This window comes from Ranitomeya imitator, chromosome 2, assembly GCF_032444005.1.
Source record: "Ranitomeya imitator isolate aRanImi1 chromosome 2, aRanImi1.pri, whole genome shotgun sequence".
In the NCBI taxonomy this organism is placed as follows: domain Eukaryota; kingdom Metazoa; phylum Chordata; class Amphibia; order Anura; family Dendrobatidae; genus Ranitomeya; species Ranitomeya imitator.
Genome location: NC_091283.1, coordinates 197,706,695 through 197,727,402, shown reverse-complemented (window position 1 = coordinate 197,727,402; position 20,708 = coordinate 197,706,695). Strand labels below are relative to the sequence as shown.

Below are 20,708 nucleotides of genomic sequence, written 5' to 3'. Positions count from 1 at the left end.
TGCTTTTATCAGGCTGCTGTGCTTACAGAATAGTTATCAAATTTGTATTCTTTTTTTAGCTAGCTAAATCAAATGAATAAGATTGGCTGTATTACTAGAATTGACTGGTGAATAAAAATTTGGTGTGGGCAGAGACCCCAAAAAACAATCAAGAGGGAATTATTGATAACAGACACAATTTTAATGAAAGAGGTTCCTTGTCTGCCTAAAATAGGTAGTGAGTGGAGTTGAGCATCCCATATTTGTTGGCGTTTTTCCGTTCTATCCCCAATTTCCAACCTCTATTCCTTCGTCCTGCCCATCCCCAGCCTTTAGAAATCTATGGCCAACATGTGAAGTATCTTTTCTACAATACAGCTTTTTTGACACTGGCTTTATGCATTGAAAAGCAGCGGATTACAACAGCCTTGTACCATAACCTTATTCAAGTAGACATTGTATGTTATGTTTGCATTCACACTGAGTAACTGAAGTGGGTCTGAAACAAATGCGCTGAGTGTGAAAAGTGTTATAGCAGACTTTTCTTGTTCCCTAAAACTTTCGAATAGAAAGGACCATGTAAGTTCATTTCTCTTTTTGAAAATAACAATGTATATGGCTAATACAAGCAGCTATTAACAGACATCTAAAAAGAGAGAAGACAAGTGAGACCCATAGAAGAAAAGGCAATGTATGAACCCTAATTAGCAACGTTCTATATATCATGCTTTTAATATCAAGTTTGAAGGACTTTCACATAAATGGATCTCCTTTTTTATGAGATATAGCACCACTCATGTCCACTGGCATTGTCAGGTATTGCAGCTCTGCCTCATCCAAGTAAATTGACAGACTATATTAAATGTTTTGAAGAACATTACTCAAAAAATTACCTACTGTTCTCTGGTTTAAAAATATTGGGCCTTTATTAATTAGAAAAAAACTTTTTTTAATCCCAGACAAGTATTTTAATTATAAAATTATTGAAGTATGATATAAATATTATGTGTATTAAATCAATGAGTATAGTATATTTTGAAACACTAATTGCAATTTTGCAAGTAGTAGTAAAAAGGTACTTACATAGAAAATATTTATATTTTATTTGATATTTCATACATTTTGGGACCCTAGTGCCCTATCTGCCACCCCCCCCCCCCCAGGTCATCAAGAGAACAATACTTAAAGGTGCTTCTCACAAAATTAGAATATCATCAAAAAGTTAATTTATTTCAGTTCTTCAATACAAAAAGTGAAACTCATATATTATACAGAGTCATTACAAACAGAGAAATCTATTTCTAGTGTTTATTTCTGTTGATGGTGATGATTATGAATGAAAACCCAATAGTCATTATCTCAGTAAATTAGAATACTTTATAACACCAGCTTGAAAAATTATTTTAAAATCCAAAATGATGGCCTACTGAAATGTATATTCAGTAAATAATAATAATAATTCTCTATGGTGTTAAGGTCAGAGTAGTTTGCTGGCCAATCAAGTACAACGATACTGTTGTTTTTAAACCATGTACTGGTACTTTTGGCAGTGTGGGCAGGAGAATGAAATTTCCATCTCCAAAAAGCTTGTCGGCAGAGGGAAGCATGAAGTGCTCTAAAATTTCCTGGTAGACGGCGGTGCTGATTTTGATCTTGAAAAAACATAGTGGACCTACACCAGCAGATGACATGGCTCCCCAAACCATCACTGCTTGTGGAAACTTCACACTAGACCTCCAGCACCTTGGATTGTGGCCTCTCCACTCTTCCTCCAGGCTCTGGGACTTTGATTTCCAAATGAAATTCAAAACGTACTTTCATCGGAAAAAAAAAACACCTTGGACCACTGAACAACAGTCCAGTTCTTTTTCTCCTTGGCCCAGGTAAGAAGCTTCTGGCATTGTCTATTGGTCATGGGTGGCTTGACACAAGGAATGTGACACATGTAGCCCATGTCCTGGATACCTCTGTGTGTGGTGGCTCTTGAAGCAATGACTCCAGCAGCAGTCTGCTCCTTGTCAATCTCCCCCAAATTTTTGAATGGCCTTTTCTTAACAATCCTTTCAAGGCTGCGGTTATCCCGGTTGCTTGTGCACCTTTTTCTACCACACTTTTTCCTTCCACTCAATTTTCCAGTAATATACTTGGATACAGCACTCTGTGAACAGCCGGCTTCTTTAGCAATGACCTTTTGTCGCTTACCCTTCTTGTGGCGTGTGTCAATGACTGCCTTCTTGTAATCTGTCAAGGCAGCAGTCTTCCTCATGATTGTGGAGTTACTGAAACAGACTAAGGAACCTTTTTAAGCACTTAGGAAGCTTTAACAGGTGATTTTTGTTAATTATTCTTATTTACTGAGATAATGACTTTTGAGTTTTCATTGGCTGCAAACCATAATCATCAACATTAGCAGAATAAACACTTGAAATAGATCACTCTGTGTGTAATGACTCTATCTAATATATGCATTTAAATTTTTGTATTGAAGAACTGAAATAAATTAACTGTTTGATGATATTTTAATTTTGTGAGAAGCACTTGTATGTATTATAAGTTTATTGCCTATAGTTGAATTAGAATTTTGAATATTTGGTGCTTTCAGAAACATGGGATAAATTTCATGTTCGGCTGATGACACTGGTGTAAGGCACAATATAGATCACTTTCTGAAAAGGTGAAGATTCAACATTTTAAGTTATAGCTATGCTGTGCTTCAAGGGGTCATATTGTATATAAAAAACATTTTCTAATACCCAACCAAATAGCTGCCAATTGTACTGGATATACCGGGAGTCCTAGGTTCATTTTGGTTCGGTTTTAGATAGGCATAAACTGGCCCTCGGGAGAGGAGGTAAATCCCTAGGTGGGCTCCTATGCAGCAGTGGGTCCCATACATGAACAGTGCTTGGCATATTACACTTGATGGACTATACTGTATGCAGACAAAGACCAATAATATTTGCATAAAGAGTGGGTTCCCAGAGTCAGTGGTACTGTTTGGCCCTTGGTACCCAAATTCGACACTCTCTGGAGATCTCCCATTCAGGATCGTCACCTATTAGTGCCCGGATCAGATCCCCTTTTCTTTTCTCTTTTTCCTTCCTTATACTGGATTGACACTCTCCAAAAGCAGAAGAGTTCCCACTTAGACCCTGTGTTGAAGGCCTTTTACTCAGTCAAATAAGATCTCCTGCTTTGCATTGAGGAGCGGCAAACGCCCCGAAACAAGTGCTTGCAAATGGCGCTTCAGGTTTGGCTTTTCATCCTGCATGGGGAAAGGCTCATTAAAGTGTCGATATTGACTTTTTGGGTTGCTATCCCAACAGGTAGTACTAGAGTTCATGTCCTCTTCCTCTCAGAAGAGGATATTTGCACCTTATCACCTGAAGTGGTGCAGCAAAGAAATTGGATACTTGCTGTTCAGTTCCTCAAAAATAAAAGCTAAAACTTGGGGATCCCAGAAACCTGACATTCTTGGATGCATTAACTTTCATGGAATCCATTCAACAGACAGACTATTTAAAGCACCACTCTAGTAGGGGGGTATTTCACCGCTGGATTGGTTTCACTAATGTTTGGTCCCGCTTGTAGTTAAATATTTACCAGCTGCAGTCATCTGCTATTCTCGACACTGCTCCAGCCCCATTCTGCCATCTTGTGAGCGCAGATCTAGACTGACCAGAAGTAAGATGCAACGGTCACAAGCTCTCAATATAAGTCATGAGAGCCTCATTCTGGCTCTCATAGATGTACATGGAGAAATGACCTCCAGCAAACACTGGAGTGATCCAGCAGGTCACAACCAGCAGAAGACAACCGGAGGGGTGCCAAGGACAGAAGAAAACTGCAGTTGGTAAGTATATTACTTGGAGCAGAAAACTTGCAATAGAAATACCACTCTGGCAGTGAAATTTAAAAAAAAACACCAGTGTGGGGCTTTAAAAGATTTCTAACATATTTCATATACAATATTTCTCAAAATTCTGAGCTATATAATAAAGTGTGTACCCAACAAATTTGAAGACCACTTGTTTTCCAGCATTTCTTTATAAGTTACAAGTTCTGTAAAATTATATAAAATGAAAATGGGTGAAATAATAGTAAATCCACTTCCTTGCAACAATGAATTATGTCACGGACAAAATTTATTCTTCATATCAAGAACACTAACGTTTCTGTATTAAACAAGAACAAAAAAGGCATACGTTCATTCTATCTTAAAAATTACGCATTGCTGAGGTAAAGTTATCCATCCAAAAGATGCAACAACATCTCAGAATTGTTCTGACCTTATCCAACATTACAAATAAGGGGAGAATTTTCACAATATTCTAAAGCAGCTGTACCGTAGACCTGGCTCACGCCGTTGTTGGTCTACAGCCTCCACCATTTTTTTTTATTGAACCAAGTTGCCAATCAGGTGGTAAACAATTTTAATGGAGACGATAGATCAACATCTGAAAGTAAGCCAAAATCAGAGTACCTCTGTGCTAAGAAATGGAATGGGCCCAAAACAAAATAAATGAAGCAGCTTTTGTTTATTAATATATTTTTTCCTGCTTTATACCCTTTTTTTTTAGAGACCAAACATAACTTTACAAAAAAAAATTACACACAGGTCATCAATTTTATACAAGGTTGGTTTGAATTGGCTTTCTCAATATTATTAATAAACACTAACTAGGAGTTTAGTCATAAAGGGCATCATTTCTAAATACTTCTGGAGACTCTCAGAGTCGGAGTTGGCCTGTAACATATTCCAAAGTGTTTTGGGCAAGTTGTGGCACTGAACGGGATATGTTTTAAGTTGAGGAGTGAAATTATGTGCCTATTTTTTATTTAATTTCCACATCTGCATTCTAGGAAATTTTGTGTGGTGGTTGTACGCAGTTACTACTTGATTTGTCTGAAGTCAGAAAATTTACAGGTATTCTTAAAAGTGCTGTAAAATGACCAAGTGCAATTTTCTGCATGGTGACACTTAGCTGAGCGTGTCAGACAGGTTTACTCTAAAATACAGCTATTGCGTTCTGGCTTAGCCCATAATGTTACTCAATGAGAGTTGTAGATAATATAATGTTCTTCAAATCAAAATGTGGATTTCTAATCAAGGCCTCATGAAGGAATCCCTGAAAAAAATTCTCAGATGGGGTCTTTCGGGATTAGAATGACATAGCTGCTTTTCTTTTTTTTAACCAAAAACACCTCCAACTCTGTCTACAGATTGTGAGCTGTATCATGCTTGTTTCCATTGAAATGAATTATGTTCCACAATCAATCTGTGGATAGTAGTTGCACTATTTTGGGGAGGGAAAAGGCATCCCAGTTTTTTCTGAATACTAGGCAACCTTTTTAGTTTGAGATGAGCAATTCGAATTGAACTCATCCTGTGACCAGTCTTTCATGGCAGCTGGTCTTCATTTTTTTGCTTGATATCCTTGGCCATTGCAACCTGGGTGCCTGTGGCGCTTAATTGGACCAGGACCTGGCATTGCATGAAACCTAGTAAGCGCACCAGCACTTACTAGGTTATGCTACCTAATGACTTTTGGTGCTGGACCTTCTAAGATCCAGAGGCACCCAAGATGCCAAACCAATGATGCCAGGTGCAGACAAGAAGACCATGCCACAGAGGACCAGAAATGTTGCCAGACAAGGGCAGTGCAAATGAAATGTTCAACTCTAGTTGTAAGGGAGACTTTAGTGGATCCTCAAGTGGTCGGTTTTATGGTGTCATGTCCAACACAGTCCTAACTCATGAGTAGATTTCTATTCTGAAATGTATGTAAACAACTAATACTGTATAGCTTGACAGCTCATTTGGAGATCACTGGTAGCCTGTCACATATTTCAATAAATGCAGGAAATAACTTTTTTTTAATCCAAATAGAAAAAAAAGTTTTCACAGTGAACATTGTCGCTAATCTTAAACGCAAAATAAGTGAACTTCCAATAATAATGGGCAGACTCATGTCCATTGGTATTTTAGTTTTGTTATTCGCTAATTTGTTCTCTTTTATCAATGTTGATCACGTTTAATACACCTCTTCATCTAGCCGATTATCTTCTGTCATATACTCTGCATGTTATATAAGCTTATGTACTGGACTGGAAACAGGTGGGGTCAAGCCAATGACTTGAACATCATAGAAATACCTTCTAAGATGTTCTAGGAAACATTTCAAACCTCAAAAAATTCAAAAAGCTCTATGAAAAACCTCCTTTCCCCTTAACTAATGTTGTCCCCCAAAATCCCATCTGGATGTAGGTACCAGTGCAAACTTTGCAAGTCATTGACAGAAACCACCACATTATCTATAAACGCTGAAATTTTACACTACTCACTCAGAGCAAAGTTCTGTCCAAAAATTTCTAAAACAAAGTAACTTCTTTTAGGACTAATTGAAAAGTAACAAACTTTTAACAATTTTGTTCTGGTCATAAATATACAGAGAGAAAATGTATGTTGATAAGACAGTATATAAGGCACGTAACAGTCTTTGAGAATACAGAAGATTCAGCCAACTTAAATTAATGGTTCTTTCCCTTGTTTAGTCCACAAAACTGTATAGAGACACAAATGTTGTGTTGCAGATACATCTTCCAAGCAATCCTTCAGTTTATCAAAACACCAGTACAATGAATTCTTCTCCACAAAAAATGTAAATTATTCATTGAACAAAGTCTCTAATAAAATACACTTGGAAATCGACTAAAAATATTTTTTTCTTTAAAGAAACAAAGAGTCATCAGAAGAGATTTGTGAGCGTTGTCTGTGGAGGGCTTCGAGATTCATGTATGTCCAAGCTGCCAGGCACCGAAGTCAGTACGGAGGTCACAGTTGGCATGGTGGGGTTAGTTAAGTCTGTTAATGTGGTTGGGGTAGTAGAGGGACTCATTGAGGCATTAGAAATTTCAGAGGCTGGTCCTGATGGAGTCCCGGCTTGAAGAGTAGAATCTGATGTTTTGTCCACACCGTTATTTTCTTGCCGCAAAAGGTTCCTTCTGAATTTGGCTCTTGCATTTTGAAACCATACCTAGAGAAAAAAAAAACATTAATATGTAGGTCTTGGCTAAGAATCATTATTTTAATATACCAAATAGCCACTGAAGAGGAGCGAATACATTTTTAGGACTTTTGTTCAGCAGCAAGGACAGCATCTAATGGTCACTACCTGGGAGTTCTGTGACCCCAGTGGCGTATATAGTGGGGGGCAGCCGGGGTATGTGCCCCAGGCGCAGCTGGCAGGGGGGCGCAGTTGGGCCGCCTAATGCGGCGGTCCGCAGTGTCTCCCCTGGCAGCTGCATTCTGCCGCCCCCCGGACTGGGAGTCAGCTGTCCTCTGTGCCGACTGTCAAGCTGACAGCCAGCACAGAGGAGCTGCAGCACGCTGGCTCCCAGTATTCAATTGTCCTCATATCTTACAGACTGAAGATCTGACTGCAGGGTAGCGTCTAGATTGGAGTAGATTTCTTGAGGGGGAGGAGTGATTCCTTGGAATCATGATGTCACTGGAGGAGCTGTGTGGGGAATAGGGGGATGATGAGACGCTGTGTGGGGAATAGGGGGATGATGAGACACTGTGTGGGGAATGGGGGATGATGAGACGCTGTGTGGGGAATGGGGGGATGATGAGATGCTGTGTGGAGAATGGGGAGATGATGAGGAGCTGTGTGGGGAATAGGGGGATGATGAGACGCTGTGTGGGGAATGGGGGGATGATGAGATGCTGTGTGGGGAATAGGGGGATGATGAGACACTGTGTGGGGAATGGGGGGGATGATGAAGAGCTGTGTGGGGAATGGGGAGATGATGAGGAGCTGTGTGGGGAATAGGGGGATGATGAGACGCTGTGTGGGGAATAGGGGGATGATGAGGGGCTGTGTGGGGAATGGGGGGATGATCAGGAGCTGTGTGGGGAATAGGGAGATGATGAGGAGCTGTGTGGGGAATTGGGGTATGATGAGACGCTGTGTGGGGAATGGGGAGATGATGAGGAGCTGTGTGGGGAATAGGGGGATGATGAGACGCTGTGTGGGGAATAGGGGGATGATGAGACGCTGTGTGGGGAATGGGGGGATGATGAGACACTGTGTGGGGAATGGGGGATGATGATACGCTGTGTGGGGAATGGGGAGATGATGAGGAGCTGTGTGGGGAATAGGGGGATGATGAGACGCTGTGTGGGGAATAGGGGAATGATGAGGAGCTGTGTGGGGAATAAGGGGATGATGAGAGGCTGTGTGGGGAATAGGGGGATGATGAGGAGCTGTGTGGGGAATGGGGAGATGATGAGATGCTGTGTGGGGAATGAGTGGAATGATGAGACGCTGTGTGGGGAATGCGGGGATGATCAGGAGCTGTGTGGGGAATAGAGGGATGATGAGACACTGTGTGGGGAATGAGGGGAATGATGAGACGCTGTGTGGGGAATAGGGGGATGATGAGGAGCTGTGTGGAGAATGGGGGGATTTATTGTGTGGGGAGAATTGGAGAGGAGATGGGGGATTTAATGTGTGGGGGAGATTTGAGGACACAAAATGAAGAGCAAAGGGGGAGATGGGGGCATATATCAGGAAACAGTATGGGGGAATGAGGGCATGTATGAGGAAACATGTATGAGGGTGATGGGATGTGTGCAGACACAGTATGGGGAGTCAGATGAGCAGGCAGTATAGAAAGTGAGGGAGTAAATATATGAGGATACAGTATGGTGAACAGGAGGGATGTGAGAGGAGACAGTATGAGGAGGGAAAAGAATAGTGTGAGGAGACAGTATGGGGGAGAAAAGTGAGTGGGAACAAAATAGAAACTGAGTAGTGGGGGTGTAGCATGGGAGGACAGTGTAAGGGCACAGCCAGGAGGGGACAGTATACCAGGAAGGGGGAGTGTGATGAGAGAGTACAGTATAAATACTGGGCTCTATAGGTAGGACACAGTGTGAGGGGACAGTGTGAAGAGTGGGGCGGTATGGAATGGAGAGGTCAGTGTGAAGACCATGTACCATAAGAGGGACAGTGTGGGGGTCATATTTTGTGCAGACAATAATAGTGAGGGGCAATTTTTTATTCAGGAGCATTATAATGACACTTGTATCTTTAAGGGCGTCATGTGGAGATTTTCTGCAAAAAAGCGGAGAAGATGGAAGTCTGCAGAGACGGCTGTGGATGAGAAAACTCATCATGGGGTCTGGACAAGATGAAGAAGAGAAGGAGAACGACTCCAGATACAACGTCATCTATAAGGTACCTGGATGTAAATGTTATTTGTGATACTAACTAATTCTCATGTTTTTATTTATGTTAGGAGCATTAAAGGGAATGTCCAGGTTTGTGATGAGTCTGCAGTCATTCTTCGTGAATTATCACAGTGCACCCTGTCAGGATTCTCTCGTGCTGGCAATTTACATACATGCGGTCACGTGCTGACTAGACATGTGTGGCCTCACTCAATGAAAATGAACTGAGCGAGGCCGGGCACGTCTAGTCAGAATGTGGTCAGAAGTATACAAATCACATGCTTGTGCTGACATGACTGTCCACCAGCAAGGGAGAATCATAAAAGTGTGCAGTGCATTAGCTGTGAGAATTCAGAAGCCTGCGATGTCAGGATTCAGCTCTGCAGGTTCCAGTAGTCACCACATGGACACTTCACTCATATGCGATTTTCATACTTGTGGTCCTGTGACAACGAGCTTCTCTTCTGCTTCTCTGTTTTTCACTGAACATTGAGAGCATTAGGGAGAGGAGCTCGTGGGTACATGACTAAGTGTGCAAATCGCATATGACCTGGGGGGCGCCAAACTGAACTCTTGACCCGGGTGTCAGAAACCCTAGATACACCTCTGCGTGACCCATCTCCTATCTGCCAGCATCTCCAGCTCATCTTTTGATTGGCTGGCCTGGCGCGGTCATGTGTTCGTCACGCCGCAACAATAACATTACTTCAGGCCAGCTAATCAAAAGAAAAGCCGGAGATGCCAGCAAGTAGGAGGCGGTTTACAGTGCTCCTGTCCAACAGCCATGGAATACTGACCTGGCCACTGGACCGAGATTCTGTAAATCGGTTCATTCATCTCTAAGAGACACCCTTCTTAAAGGCTGTTAGACTGCTTTTGGCCTTCAGAATCACAGCAATTATTTTTTTTATCCTCCTGTGACCCGTTTTGTTGATCAATTGTTTGCCCAACAAGATCCTTAGTTTTTCCTTGGTCATACTACTCTTATGATCATATCGTCAGAGTTGCATGAGAAAACATCCAAGGTCATCGTGGTTGAAAGACTAGCCTCCACTAGTCTTGCACCGATGACCATGCCTCATTTGAAGTTCCTTAGATTTGTGCATTCTTATGATACATATATGCTAGCCACCTTAGGGAGAGACCCAAGTTGGGCTAAATGTAGTGGGACGAAAGAGACCGAAAAGCCCTCTACTTAAAGGAAATACATAGTGGATGCTTTCCTGAAACGGAAAGTACAATTCCAGCCCTGTGCTGATGAGGGCCTAAAGCCCGAAACACGTGTCCACAGGTAGGAATTGGTTGGCTGTGTAAATTTAGAAACTAATCCGCAGCATTGCACGCTTGGCGGTTCCAAGCGCTGTGGATTAGACTGGGGTGGAAAGAGATGATTTGCATAGCTCCGCCTACTGCAAAGGATTCTGGGTAAACCTGCTATTCTTTGTATTATGCTGCTTGCAAGTACTTTCCGTTTCAGGAAAGCATCCACTATGTATTTCCTTTAAGTAGAGGGCTTTTCGGTCTCTTTCTTCCCGCTACATTTAGCCCAACTTGGGTCTCTCCCTAAGGTGGCTAGCATATATGTATCGCTTGCCCACCGAGCCCCACTCCATACAGCCAACCAATTCCAGCCCTGTGCTGATGAGGGCCTAAAGCCCGAAACACGTGTCCACAGGTAGGAATTGGTTGGCTGTGTAAATTTAGAAACTAATCCGCATCATTGCACGCTTGGCGGTTCCAAGCGCTGTGGATTAGACTGGGGTGGAAAGAGATTATTTGCATAGCTCCGCCTACTGCAAAGGATTCTGGGTAAACCTGCTATTCTTTGTATTATGCTGCTTGCAAGTACTTTCCGTTTCAGGAAAGCATCCACTATGCATTCTTATGTGGATTCATACTGTGACGAATCCAAACTCTGCTCACCTATCTAATTTCCTACAGGGAAGCTCTAATCGGAAAAGGGCAAGTGTCTCTAAAAAAGTGGCCATTCAATGTTAATTGTGTTGGACAACTTGGATGACCAGAGAAGTAAAGCTAATAAGAATAGCTCAATAGATCAATAGACCACATTGTACAGTAAAAACACTCATTCATTCATACGATATAATAAATATATACAGAGAAAGAAAGATAAATGTAGAACTTACTAAATGGGGGCAGCACTCCAAAGTCAGATGGTGAGAAAACAGATTTTGATCAGCCCATTTTGGATCAAAATAGCACAGCCTTTCTCAAGTCTTGCTTTCTTGAGCCGAAACATTGCATGGGTTGATTTAAATCCATTTCCCCACTATCTGACATTGGAGTGCTGCCTCCATTTTTCAGATTTGTATGTATATAGATATATACCTTTAGTGAGTAGCAATTTTTTTTACTTTTGTGTAGCTTTTACTTTCGTTAGGATATACTACTCCAATATACAAAAGGTGGTCCAAAATTTTAATTTAACATTTATCACATATATATATATATATATATATTAACTGGTGCTAAATGTTAAATATATTACTATATTATATATAAATAAATTTTATTTTTGCTGGCTGTACTATTTCTATATGAGAATTACATATCATGGCATTTTGTACATATTCTACATATACCTGTAAAACCCTTTTGGTTAAGCCTGTCTTCTGTGCTAGTTGCTTTAAGTCCTTGGCATCTGGATTGTGGTTAATAGCAAAGTAAGATTTCATTGTCCGCAGCTGATGGTGTTTGAAAGAGGTCCTCATGCGTTTGGTTTTCTGGTTGGGGGTGTACTGTTGGTCTCTGTCCATGTGGTCTCCATCATTTTCATTGCAGCTTAGAGCTAGCAAGAAATAAGAGAGGGGATGTTATTAACTGTAGTAGCAAAACAATACTGTAGTTCTCTTACAATTCATTGCACCACTAATGTGAAGTGGAAAGAAGGAAAATCTTGGAAAGTTTTGGTTGGGTAATTATCTGCATACGCTTCAGTTCATCCACCTGTGACACATGAGGAATAAATATCATGTGACCATAGTAATCAAACTAACTACGCAGGACACGTCCAGGGAGTAGGAAACCACAGCAGTGGAAAGTCATGAACAATACATCTTGGACTTTTGCTTTAAAACACCTTTGTGGATAATGAAATTCATAAATACATAATGACATTTCAATAGTCTTCAGATTACAATTCCCACCCAATTACCATATGCCTAACCTTGCAAAGATGCCAGGCAATGAAAGGCCAAAACTGGTTAAAAAAAAAAAAAAGTAAACTACACAGAAAATACAGCCTGAGAAATGCTATCCCTAAATTCTGCCCTCTACCTCCTGTAGAGCAAGGACACTTTTGTTTGAGAACCTTCCTGCAACTAGATTCTACAGTCATTTAATCTTTATTTTCAATGCAGGATCATTGTTTTGTTTTATAATTTTTTATGCTATTTCTATTGTTTTTTTTCATAATTATCTTCAAAATATCTAAAATTAAGTATACTGGTTGGGCTGCGGAGGAGGAGGGCAGTGGGGGCATTACATATTGCGCTTACTTCAGGTTCTATTATTTCTAGTAATGTCCTATGTTGATGACCTTTTATTGATCGTGTTTCCAAAAATTAACTATAGGTCATAATGCTCTGTCCATGAAATATAAAATCATAACTGTCTTCTAAGTTTTAGTTAATGAGGCATACCCAGGAGTCATCTGTGAGCTATAGATAGACATAGAATAAAACTACTGGAACATCACCAAATATGCCAATGAGGGGTGCAAGACCTCCCAGACAACTATCCCATCATCAGATAAATATAATATAAGAAAAAAAATCAGCACTCCAAAAATAAAGTGAAAGAGGGACTCTATTAGCCCATCAGGTGGGAGTGCTGCCAGCTTTTCTTTTATGATAGATAGACAGATAGATAGATAGATAGATAGATAGATAGATAGATAGATAGATAGATAGATAGATAATAGATAGATGATAGATTATATAGATAGATTAATAGATAATAGATAGATAACAGATAGATCATAGATAGATAATATTGATAGATAGATAGATAATAGATAGATAGATAATAGATATAAAATAGATAGATAATAGATAGATAGATAGATAGATAGATAGATAGATAGATAGATAGATAGATAATAGATATAAAATAGATAGATAATAGATAGGTAGATAGATGATAGATAGATAGATAGATAGATAGATAGATAGATAGATAGATAGATAGATAGATAGATAGATAGATTAATAGATATATAGATAGATAGATAACAGATAGATCATAGATAGATGATAGATAATAGATAATAGATAGATAATATTGATAGATAGATAATAGATAGATAGATAATAGATAGATAATAGATATAAGATAGATAGGTAGATAGATAATAGATATATAATAGATAGATAGATAGATAGATAGATAATAGATAGATAGATAATAGATAGATAACAGATAATAAATAGATAGATAATAGATACATAACTGGAGATACTATTAGACTATATGATAGACATAAGCCCATAAACCCTCAATAACAATAATGCAGTGAATGGAATGGCCTTCATTGTTCCTAGTGCTTTGTACTGAGGTAGACATGCTCCAGTACGATCACGGTAAATTTCTTGCTCAGTATCTAGGACGCTGGCCTGTAAGATCTGTACATCATTATCATTTCTCGGAGCAACGAATCTCATTGTTTTTTGAATTATGCAAAAGAAATGGGGCAGCGTCATTACTGCAGAGGTAACACCAACAGAGACTGGGAACGCTGCATACTTGAGAAGAAGCTGTTTAACGTTGTAAAAAGATCCTATAGTGTGATATGTAAATGCTGCTGGCATAGCTCTCCAGCAAAATGCAGAATAATCTTCTAATTCTCTATGTCGGTGCCAAAAGCGTTTTATGTTAGTTAGGACCAACATGCCAAATCAGAAAAGTGATGTGGCGTTTACTATGTGCAAATGCATCCTCAGATTAAAGTCAAAATCGGAGCGGCTTGTTAGATGATTACTGGATGGGCATTATTACTATTCATCCGACATAACCGTTCTTTCCCCAATGGAAGACAATATTGAGAAGAGTATGAAGTGTTACATGGCAGCCCATGCTCACTTTAATTCAGATGTAGCAGAGCTGAATTTGCCATTGTTTGTTCATAATACATCCAGTAAAACGACAAGTTGGCATTACAGTGAATTTACACTAAAGGACAAAGTCAATAATTGCCAAGAAAAGAGGTAGAAAGATCATGAGATGACGGCCATCAGCTTTGCTAGGCCTCATTTATTAAAGTTATCAGAAATAGGAAGAACAGGCCTCGTTGTCCATAGCAACCAATCAGAACTCAGCTCTTATTGCTAAAGCTCTTGTGGCAAAATGAAAGCTAGAATCCGATTGGTTACTATGAGCAACGATAACAGATTACTTTTCAATTATCTGAGGTGACTAAAAGCAGTCAATCTGGGGACTAGTAATGGTTGGACCCCTTAGAGACAGACACTTAACACTGCGTTAACCCATCTACACACTCTGCTGTACTTGTACGCCACATTCAGGGTGCGTGGAGCAGGTTCAGTAGCTGTATATTCTCCATATAGGGCAGATGATGGCTGTAAAACACTGCTGCTGTTTAACTAATTAAATGCCAATTTTAATCAGCCGGGGAACTGATGATGGCCCCAATCACCACCAGCTTCAGAGGAGACTGCGATATATACTATATACTGCAATACCACACTATCAAAAAAATCACTAGTTGGACAAAAAAAATATAAAGTAAAATATAAATCAAAATTAATATATATATATATATATATATATATATATATATATACACATACTGTATGTATATATGTATTTATATATACAGAGTGGGAAATAATTATTTGATGCCTTGCTCATTTTGTAAGTTTGTCCACTGACAAAGACATGAACAGTCTAAAATTTTAAGGGTACGTTAATTAGAACATTGAGAGATAGAATATCAAAAATAAAATCCAGAAAATCACATTGTATAAATTATATAAATGTATTTGCATTTTGCAGTGAGAAATACGTTTTTGATCCCCTACCAACCATTAAGAGTTCTGGCTCCTACAGACCAGTTAGACGCTCCTAATCAACTCGTTACCTGCATTAAAGACAGCTGTCTTACATAGTCACCTTTATAAAAGACTCTTGTCCACAAACTCAATTAATCAGTCAGACTCTAACCTCTACAACATGGGCAAGACCAAAGAGCTTTCTAAGGATGTCAAGGACAAGATCATAGACCTGCACAAAGCTGGAATGGGCTACAAAACCATAAGTAAGACGCCGGGTGAGAAGGAGACAACTGTTGGTGCAATAGTAAGAAAATGGAAGAAATACAAAATGACTGTCAATCGACATCGATCTGGGGCACCATACAAAATCTCACCTCGTGGGGTATCCTTGATCATGATGAAGGTGAAAGATCAGCCTAAAACTACACGGGGGAAACGTGTTAATGATCTCAAGGCAGCTGGGACCACAGTCACCAAGAAAACCATTGGTAACACATTATGCTGTAAACATTTAAAATCCTGCCGTGCCCACAAGGTCCCGCTTCTCAAGAAGGCACATGTGCAGGCCTGTCTGAAGTTTGCCAATGAACACCTGGATGATTCTGTGAGTGATTGGGAGAAGGGGTTGTGGTCAAATGAGACAAAAATTGAGCTCTTTGACATTAGCTCAACTCGCCGTGTTTGGAGGAAGAGAAATGCTTCCAATGACACAAAGAACACCGTCCCCACTGTCAAGCATGGAGGTGGAAACATTATGTTTTGGGGGTGTTTCTCTGCTAAGGGCACAGGACTACTTCATTGCATCAATGGGAGAATGGATGGAGCCATGTACCATAAAATCCTGAGTGACAACCTCCTTCCCTCCTCCAGGACATTAAAAATAGGTCATGGCTGGGTCTTCCAGCAACACAATGACCCAAAACATACAGCCAAGGCAACAAAGAAGTGGCTCAAAAAGAAGCACATTAAGGTCATGGAATGGCCTAGCCAGTCTACAAACCTTAATCCCATAGAAAACTTATGGAGGGAGTTGAAGTTCTGAGTGGCCAAGCAACAACCTCAAAATCTTAATGATTTAGAGATGATCTGCAAAGAGGAGTGGAGCAAAATCCCTCCTGACTAGGGTTGAGCGAAATGGATCGGACAAATTCAAAAATCGCCGACTTTCGGCAAAGTCCTAAAAAAGTAAAAGTCGCTCAACTCTACTCCTGACATGTGAGCAAACCTCATCATCAACTACAAAAAATGTCTGACTGCTGTGCTTGCTAACAAGTGTTTTGCCACCAAGTATTAAGTCTTGTTTGCCAGAGGGATCAAATACTTATTTCTCACTGCAAAATGCAAATATATTTATATAATTTATACAATGTAATTTTCAGGATTTTATTTTTGATATTCTATCTCTCAATGTTAAAATTAACCTACCCTTAAAATTATAGACTGTTCATGTCTTTGTCAGTGGGCAAACATACAAAATCAGCAAGGGATCAAAGACTTATTTCCCCCACTGTGTGTATATATATATATATATATATATATATATGTATATATATATATATATATATATATATATATATACATATATATATATATATATATATATATACATACATATATATATATATATATATATTATACTTAAATGACCACCACCCTTTTCCCAATTTTAAAATAAATAAAAAAAATAATGATCATATTTGTTATCAATATCATCACATCCATAAAAGTCGTCTATCAAAATTTAAAATTATTTAACACATACTGTACATTGTACACCAAAAATAAAAATCAAAATGCCAGATTTGTATTTCTTTACTCAACACAGTCCCCCCCCACCCCCACCCCACCCCCAAAAAAAAAAAAATCAATGAAAGTGATGAATATATAGTTTTTGTTTTTTGAGGTTTTTTTAAGGGGCATTCGTATCAATCTCGAGCCATGGCGACTTGATGGATGAACAATCTGTAAGAAGATCAATCTTGTGCAAGCCTAGATTGGTCCACCAGGGTCTTCTCTGCTGTTCAATACAATATGTAGTATATACTCCAAAATGTGATCAATGAATACTACAGCTTGGTGCGTAAAACGAAAAGCCCTCGCCCACTTCCATTGATGTAAAAATAAAATAAATAGGGGGTCTCAGAAAACTGTGACACAAACAATTTTTTTTTACAAAATTTCTGAATTTTTTTTTTCACTACTTAAATTTAAAAAAAAAAACAATACAAGTTTGATATCACCAAACGTACCTGGAGAATCTTATAGCTAAGTCATTTTTACTAAAAAAGTAACACAATGGCAGAAAACAATGGCGGAACTGCATTTCTTCATAATTTCATTCCACTTGAATTTTTTTTTCCCCATCTTTCAGTGCATGATATGGTAAAATGAACGGTGTCATTTTTTTTGTGCCAGGATAAAAATAAGACCTCATGGCTCTTGGTAGGGAAGAAGGGAAGGAAAAAATAAAGCTCAAAAATTAAAAATCAGCTGGTCCTGGAAGGGTTAACATGTAACTATAAATAAAGAAAAATAAAATCAATTATCCATTGGGAAACCTGTCAAAAGCCAACTTTTACTTTCTATAAAATTGTGAAATAATAATCAAATCGCTTGTTGTGGGCAATGGTTTCCACTTTTTAACCTGCACTCTATTTAGAAGCCTTACTAATCGTTACTAACCAATCAAATTACTAGCTAATTCCTCTTTTCTTTCTTTCCATAGTAAAGACTTACTGTACAGGGTTCCTCTGCTGCCAAGATCGGTTACATATAACTGACTACTATTGATAATGTGAAAATAGCTCTTTTGACTTAAGATCTTCACAATGGGAATATTATAGAATTTGCCAAATAGTAATGCTGAAAAAGTTTTAAATGTAGAAATCCAAAATAATACATTTATACTAACTGCTTTCATTTCTCTCCCTGCTTGGTTTGTTTTCATTCACATGTGAGGCATATGTCTGATGAAGGTCTGCGTTGTAGGACCGAAACTTTGTATATGTCTTATTTCAAATTGCTACAACTTTTTCAGAACTCTTATCTGTAGTGCCAAGTTTATTTTTTTCGTTACTTTGGACTTGTAGCCTACCTGAATACCCTATATCCACATTATCGTGGTCATATAGTCATAATAATGAGATACCAGAGTAATCCCAACTAGTAATGAGTGAGTGTGCTCGTTACTCGGGTGGTCGGGTGGTCTCCGAGTATTTCGGCGCGCTCATAGATTATGTTTGTGTCACCGCAGCTGCATGATTTCTGGCTGTTAGACAACGTGAACACATGCAGAGATTGCCTGTTTGTTAGGAAATCCCCACATGTGTTCAGGTTGTCTAACAGCCGCAAATCATGCAGCTGCGGTGACTCAAACATAATCTCCGAGCACATCCAACATACTTGGAATACTAGAGTAACGAGTACACTCACTCATCACTAGCCCCAAATTTTCATTTCACCCCATCGTGTGATTTGTTAAGGGGTACTCCAGGAAAATTATATAGTTGATGATTATAGATGAGCGAACCCGAACTTAAAATTTCAGGGTTCATACTGGACAGTTAGTGTCTGATGCTAATCACCTCCCCGGAGTTCTGGGGTAAGTTTAGAAGGAGAGAGAGAATTTTCCATATCAACAGTTCGGGTCCCCATTCTTTTCAATGCGGACTGAGTTCTGGTTCAAGTTCAGGTACACTTCTGGTACCCGAACTGAACTTTGGAATAAAGGTCGGGTCAGGTAACAGAACCCGAACTGCATTTGGTCTGCTCACTCAGTGTCAGACTGGGGTGCCAAGGGCTCACCAGTAACATTGACTTAGGGGGCCCATTTTTCACCTGCATACGAATATTACACTTTCCTCGTACAAAAATTTACCTATATTTCTACATAATAATAAACTGGGTAGTTTGGTTAATGAATGATGAGATGCTGCTTTTTTTCTATACAGAGTGAATCAAGTGAATTATGCCTAGTACTGTTCATATAGTGGGGTTGGGGGCCCAGATCTGCACAGGGGCCCACCAAGCCCTGTGGGCCAGTCTGAGCCTGCGCTCATCCCTATTGTTAATCTCTCATCCTTAGGTGAGGGTCTGACACCTGGCATACCCACTGATCATCTGTTTCAGGCCCATTATGACTGGGCGATAATCTGTAAGATTCTATCGCCAATAACTTATCATGTTCATCGGTTGCAACTGAACAATGTGTCCAAAGACGCTTGCTAAAAATTGATTAAAAGAAATCTCCTTCTTCTTTTGAAGATTGCGTATTGTACATGGAGACTGTGGACGAGTGGAACGATCACCATTCAACCAGTTCATTCACTATTCTCATCCTGTATAAACTTTTGTCTGACATCGGTGGCTCGTTATGAATTACAATTCCAAAGAAGTGGCTAACTTATAGGTATAAGAGAACCACAGCAAATATCAAACAAGCAGACATACCAGATGAATATGGAATAACACAGGATAATACACCCCAGGACTCCGACGTACGTTTCGCCAGGTGGCTTTCTCAAGGAGTATAACTTGGAATTTTTTGTATATTTAACGATCCTGCTGCTATATCTATATACGGATTTAAAATTTAGTTTTGGGAAGATAGCACTGTCAATTTTATTACACCCACTCTCTATATGTCTCACTATGAAACATTTCTCCCCCATATATTTTTTTAAAGTATTTTTATCTTGATGTGCAAATAAAATTATATCTTTTATTGAGAAAACCTTTTTTGGCTTGTGGTTATTCACATAGGAATGGATATCTAGTTGCTACATATTGAACAGAGCTGTGCAAAGTGTCTCTTGCTCTGGAGGACTCGGCATGTCTTGAATTATTTATTTATTTTGCTTGCAAAACACCAACTTATTCCGTATAGCTTTACTGTTATTGGGTCTCATAATCTAAATTCCCTATCATCTTGAGTTTGGAGTGTGGAAAGAAACCCCTTCAAACATGGGGAGAAAATACAAACTTCTCGCAGATGTTCTTTTTGGTGGGATTCGAACCCAGGACCATAGCGCAACAAAGCAACAATGCTAACCATGCAGCCATTATTACCCATTTATCGTATTGCCTTTAACCGCCATTGTGCAATACTTAAGTTCCCCACTGGTGGCACTCTAGGGAAATTGACTACTATTAAGCCAGGCGTTCCCACAGATCACAGCTAACTGCTGGGGGTCCCAATAGGGGCACAATTTGTAATTCAGTATATATATTGTCATGCGACTTATCTCCTTTTAGGGAAAAAGCAAACGATGATAAGAAAAATAATTTAGAAGACAAATGATGTTGTTATTAATAATAATTACTGGAAATAATGGATGGTAGGGGCATTCCTTGCCGAAGAGTAAACCTGATATGCCATTTGATAGGCTGCCAGACAATTTAGCAGCTGGCAATTGTCCATGAAGATCTGTACTTAACTCATTAAACGCCACACAATATCT

General features: G+C 39.3%; 1 protein-coding gene across 5 annotated transcripts in view; it reads right to left on the bottom strand.

Annotated features, from left to right (window-relative positions):
- Positions 1-4,097: 4,097 nt before the first annotated feature.
- Positions 4,098-20,708, bottom strand: part of LHX2 (LIM homeobox 2) — a 52,762-nt gene continuing 36,151 nt past the window's right edge. For all 5 annotated transcript variants that reach the window (XM_069748461.1, XM_069748459.1, XM_069748458.1 and 2 more), the window contains exons 4-5: positions 11,821-12,026; positions 4,098-7,016 (exon numbers count right to left, since the gene is read on the bottom strand). In XM_069748461.1, coding sequence (XP_069604562.1) covers positions 6,729-7,016; positions 11,821-12,026 — 494 coding nt within the window. In that variant the 3' untranslated portion in view covers positions 4,098-6,728. The remainder of the gene's footprint in view (positions 7,017-11,820; positions 12,027-20,708) is intronic.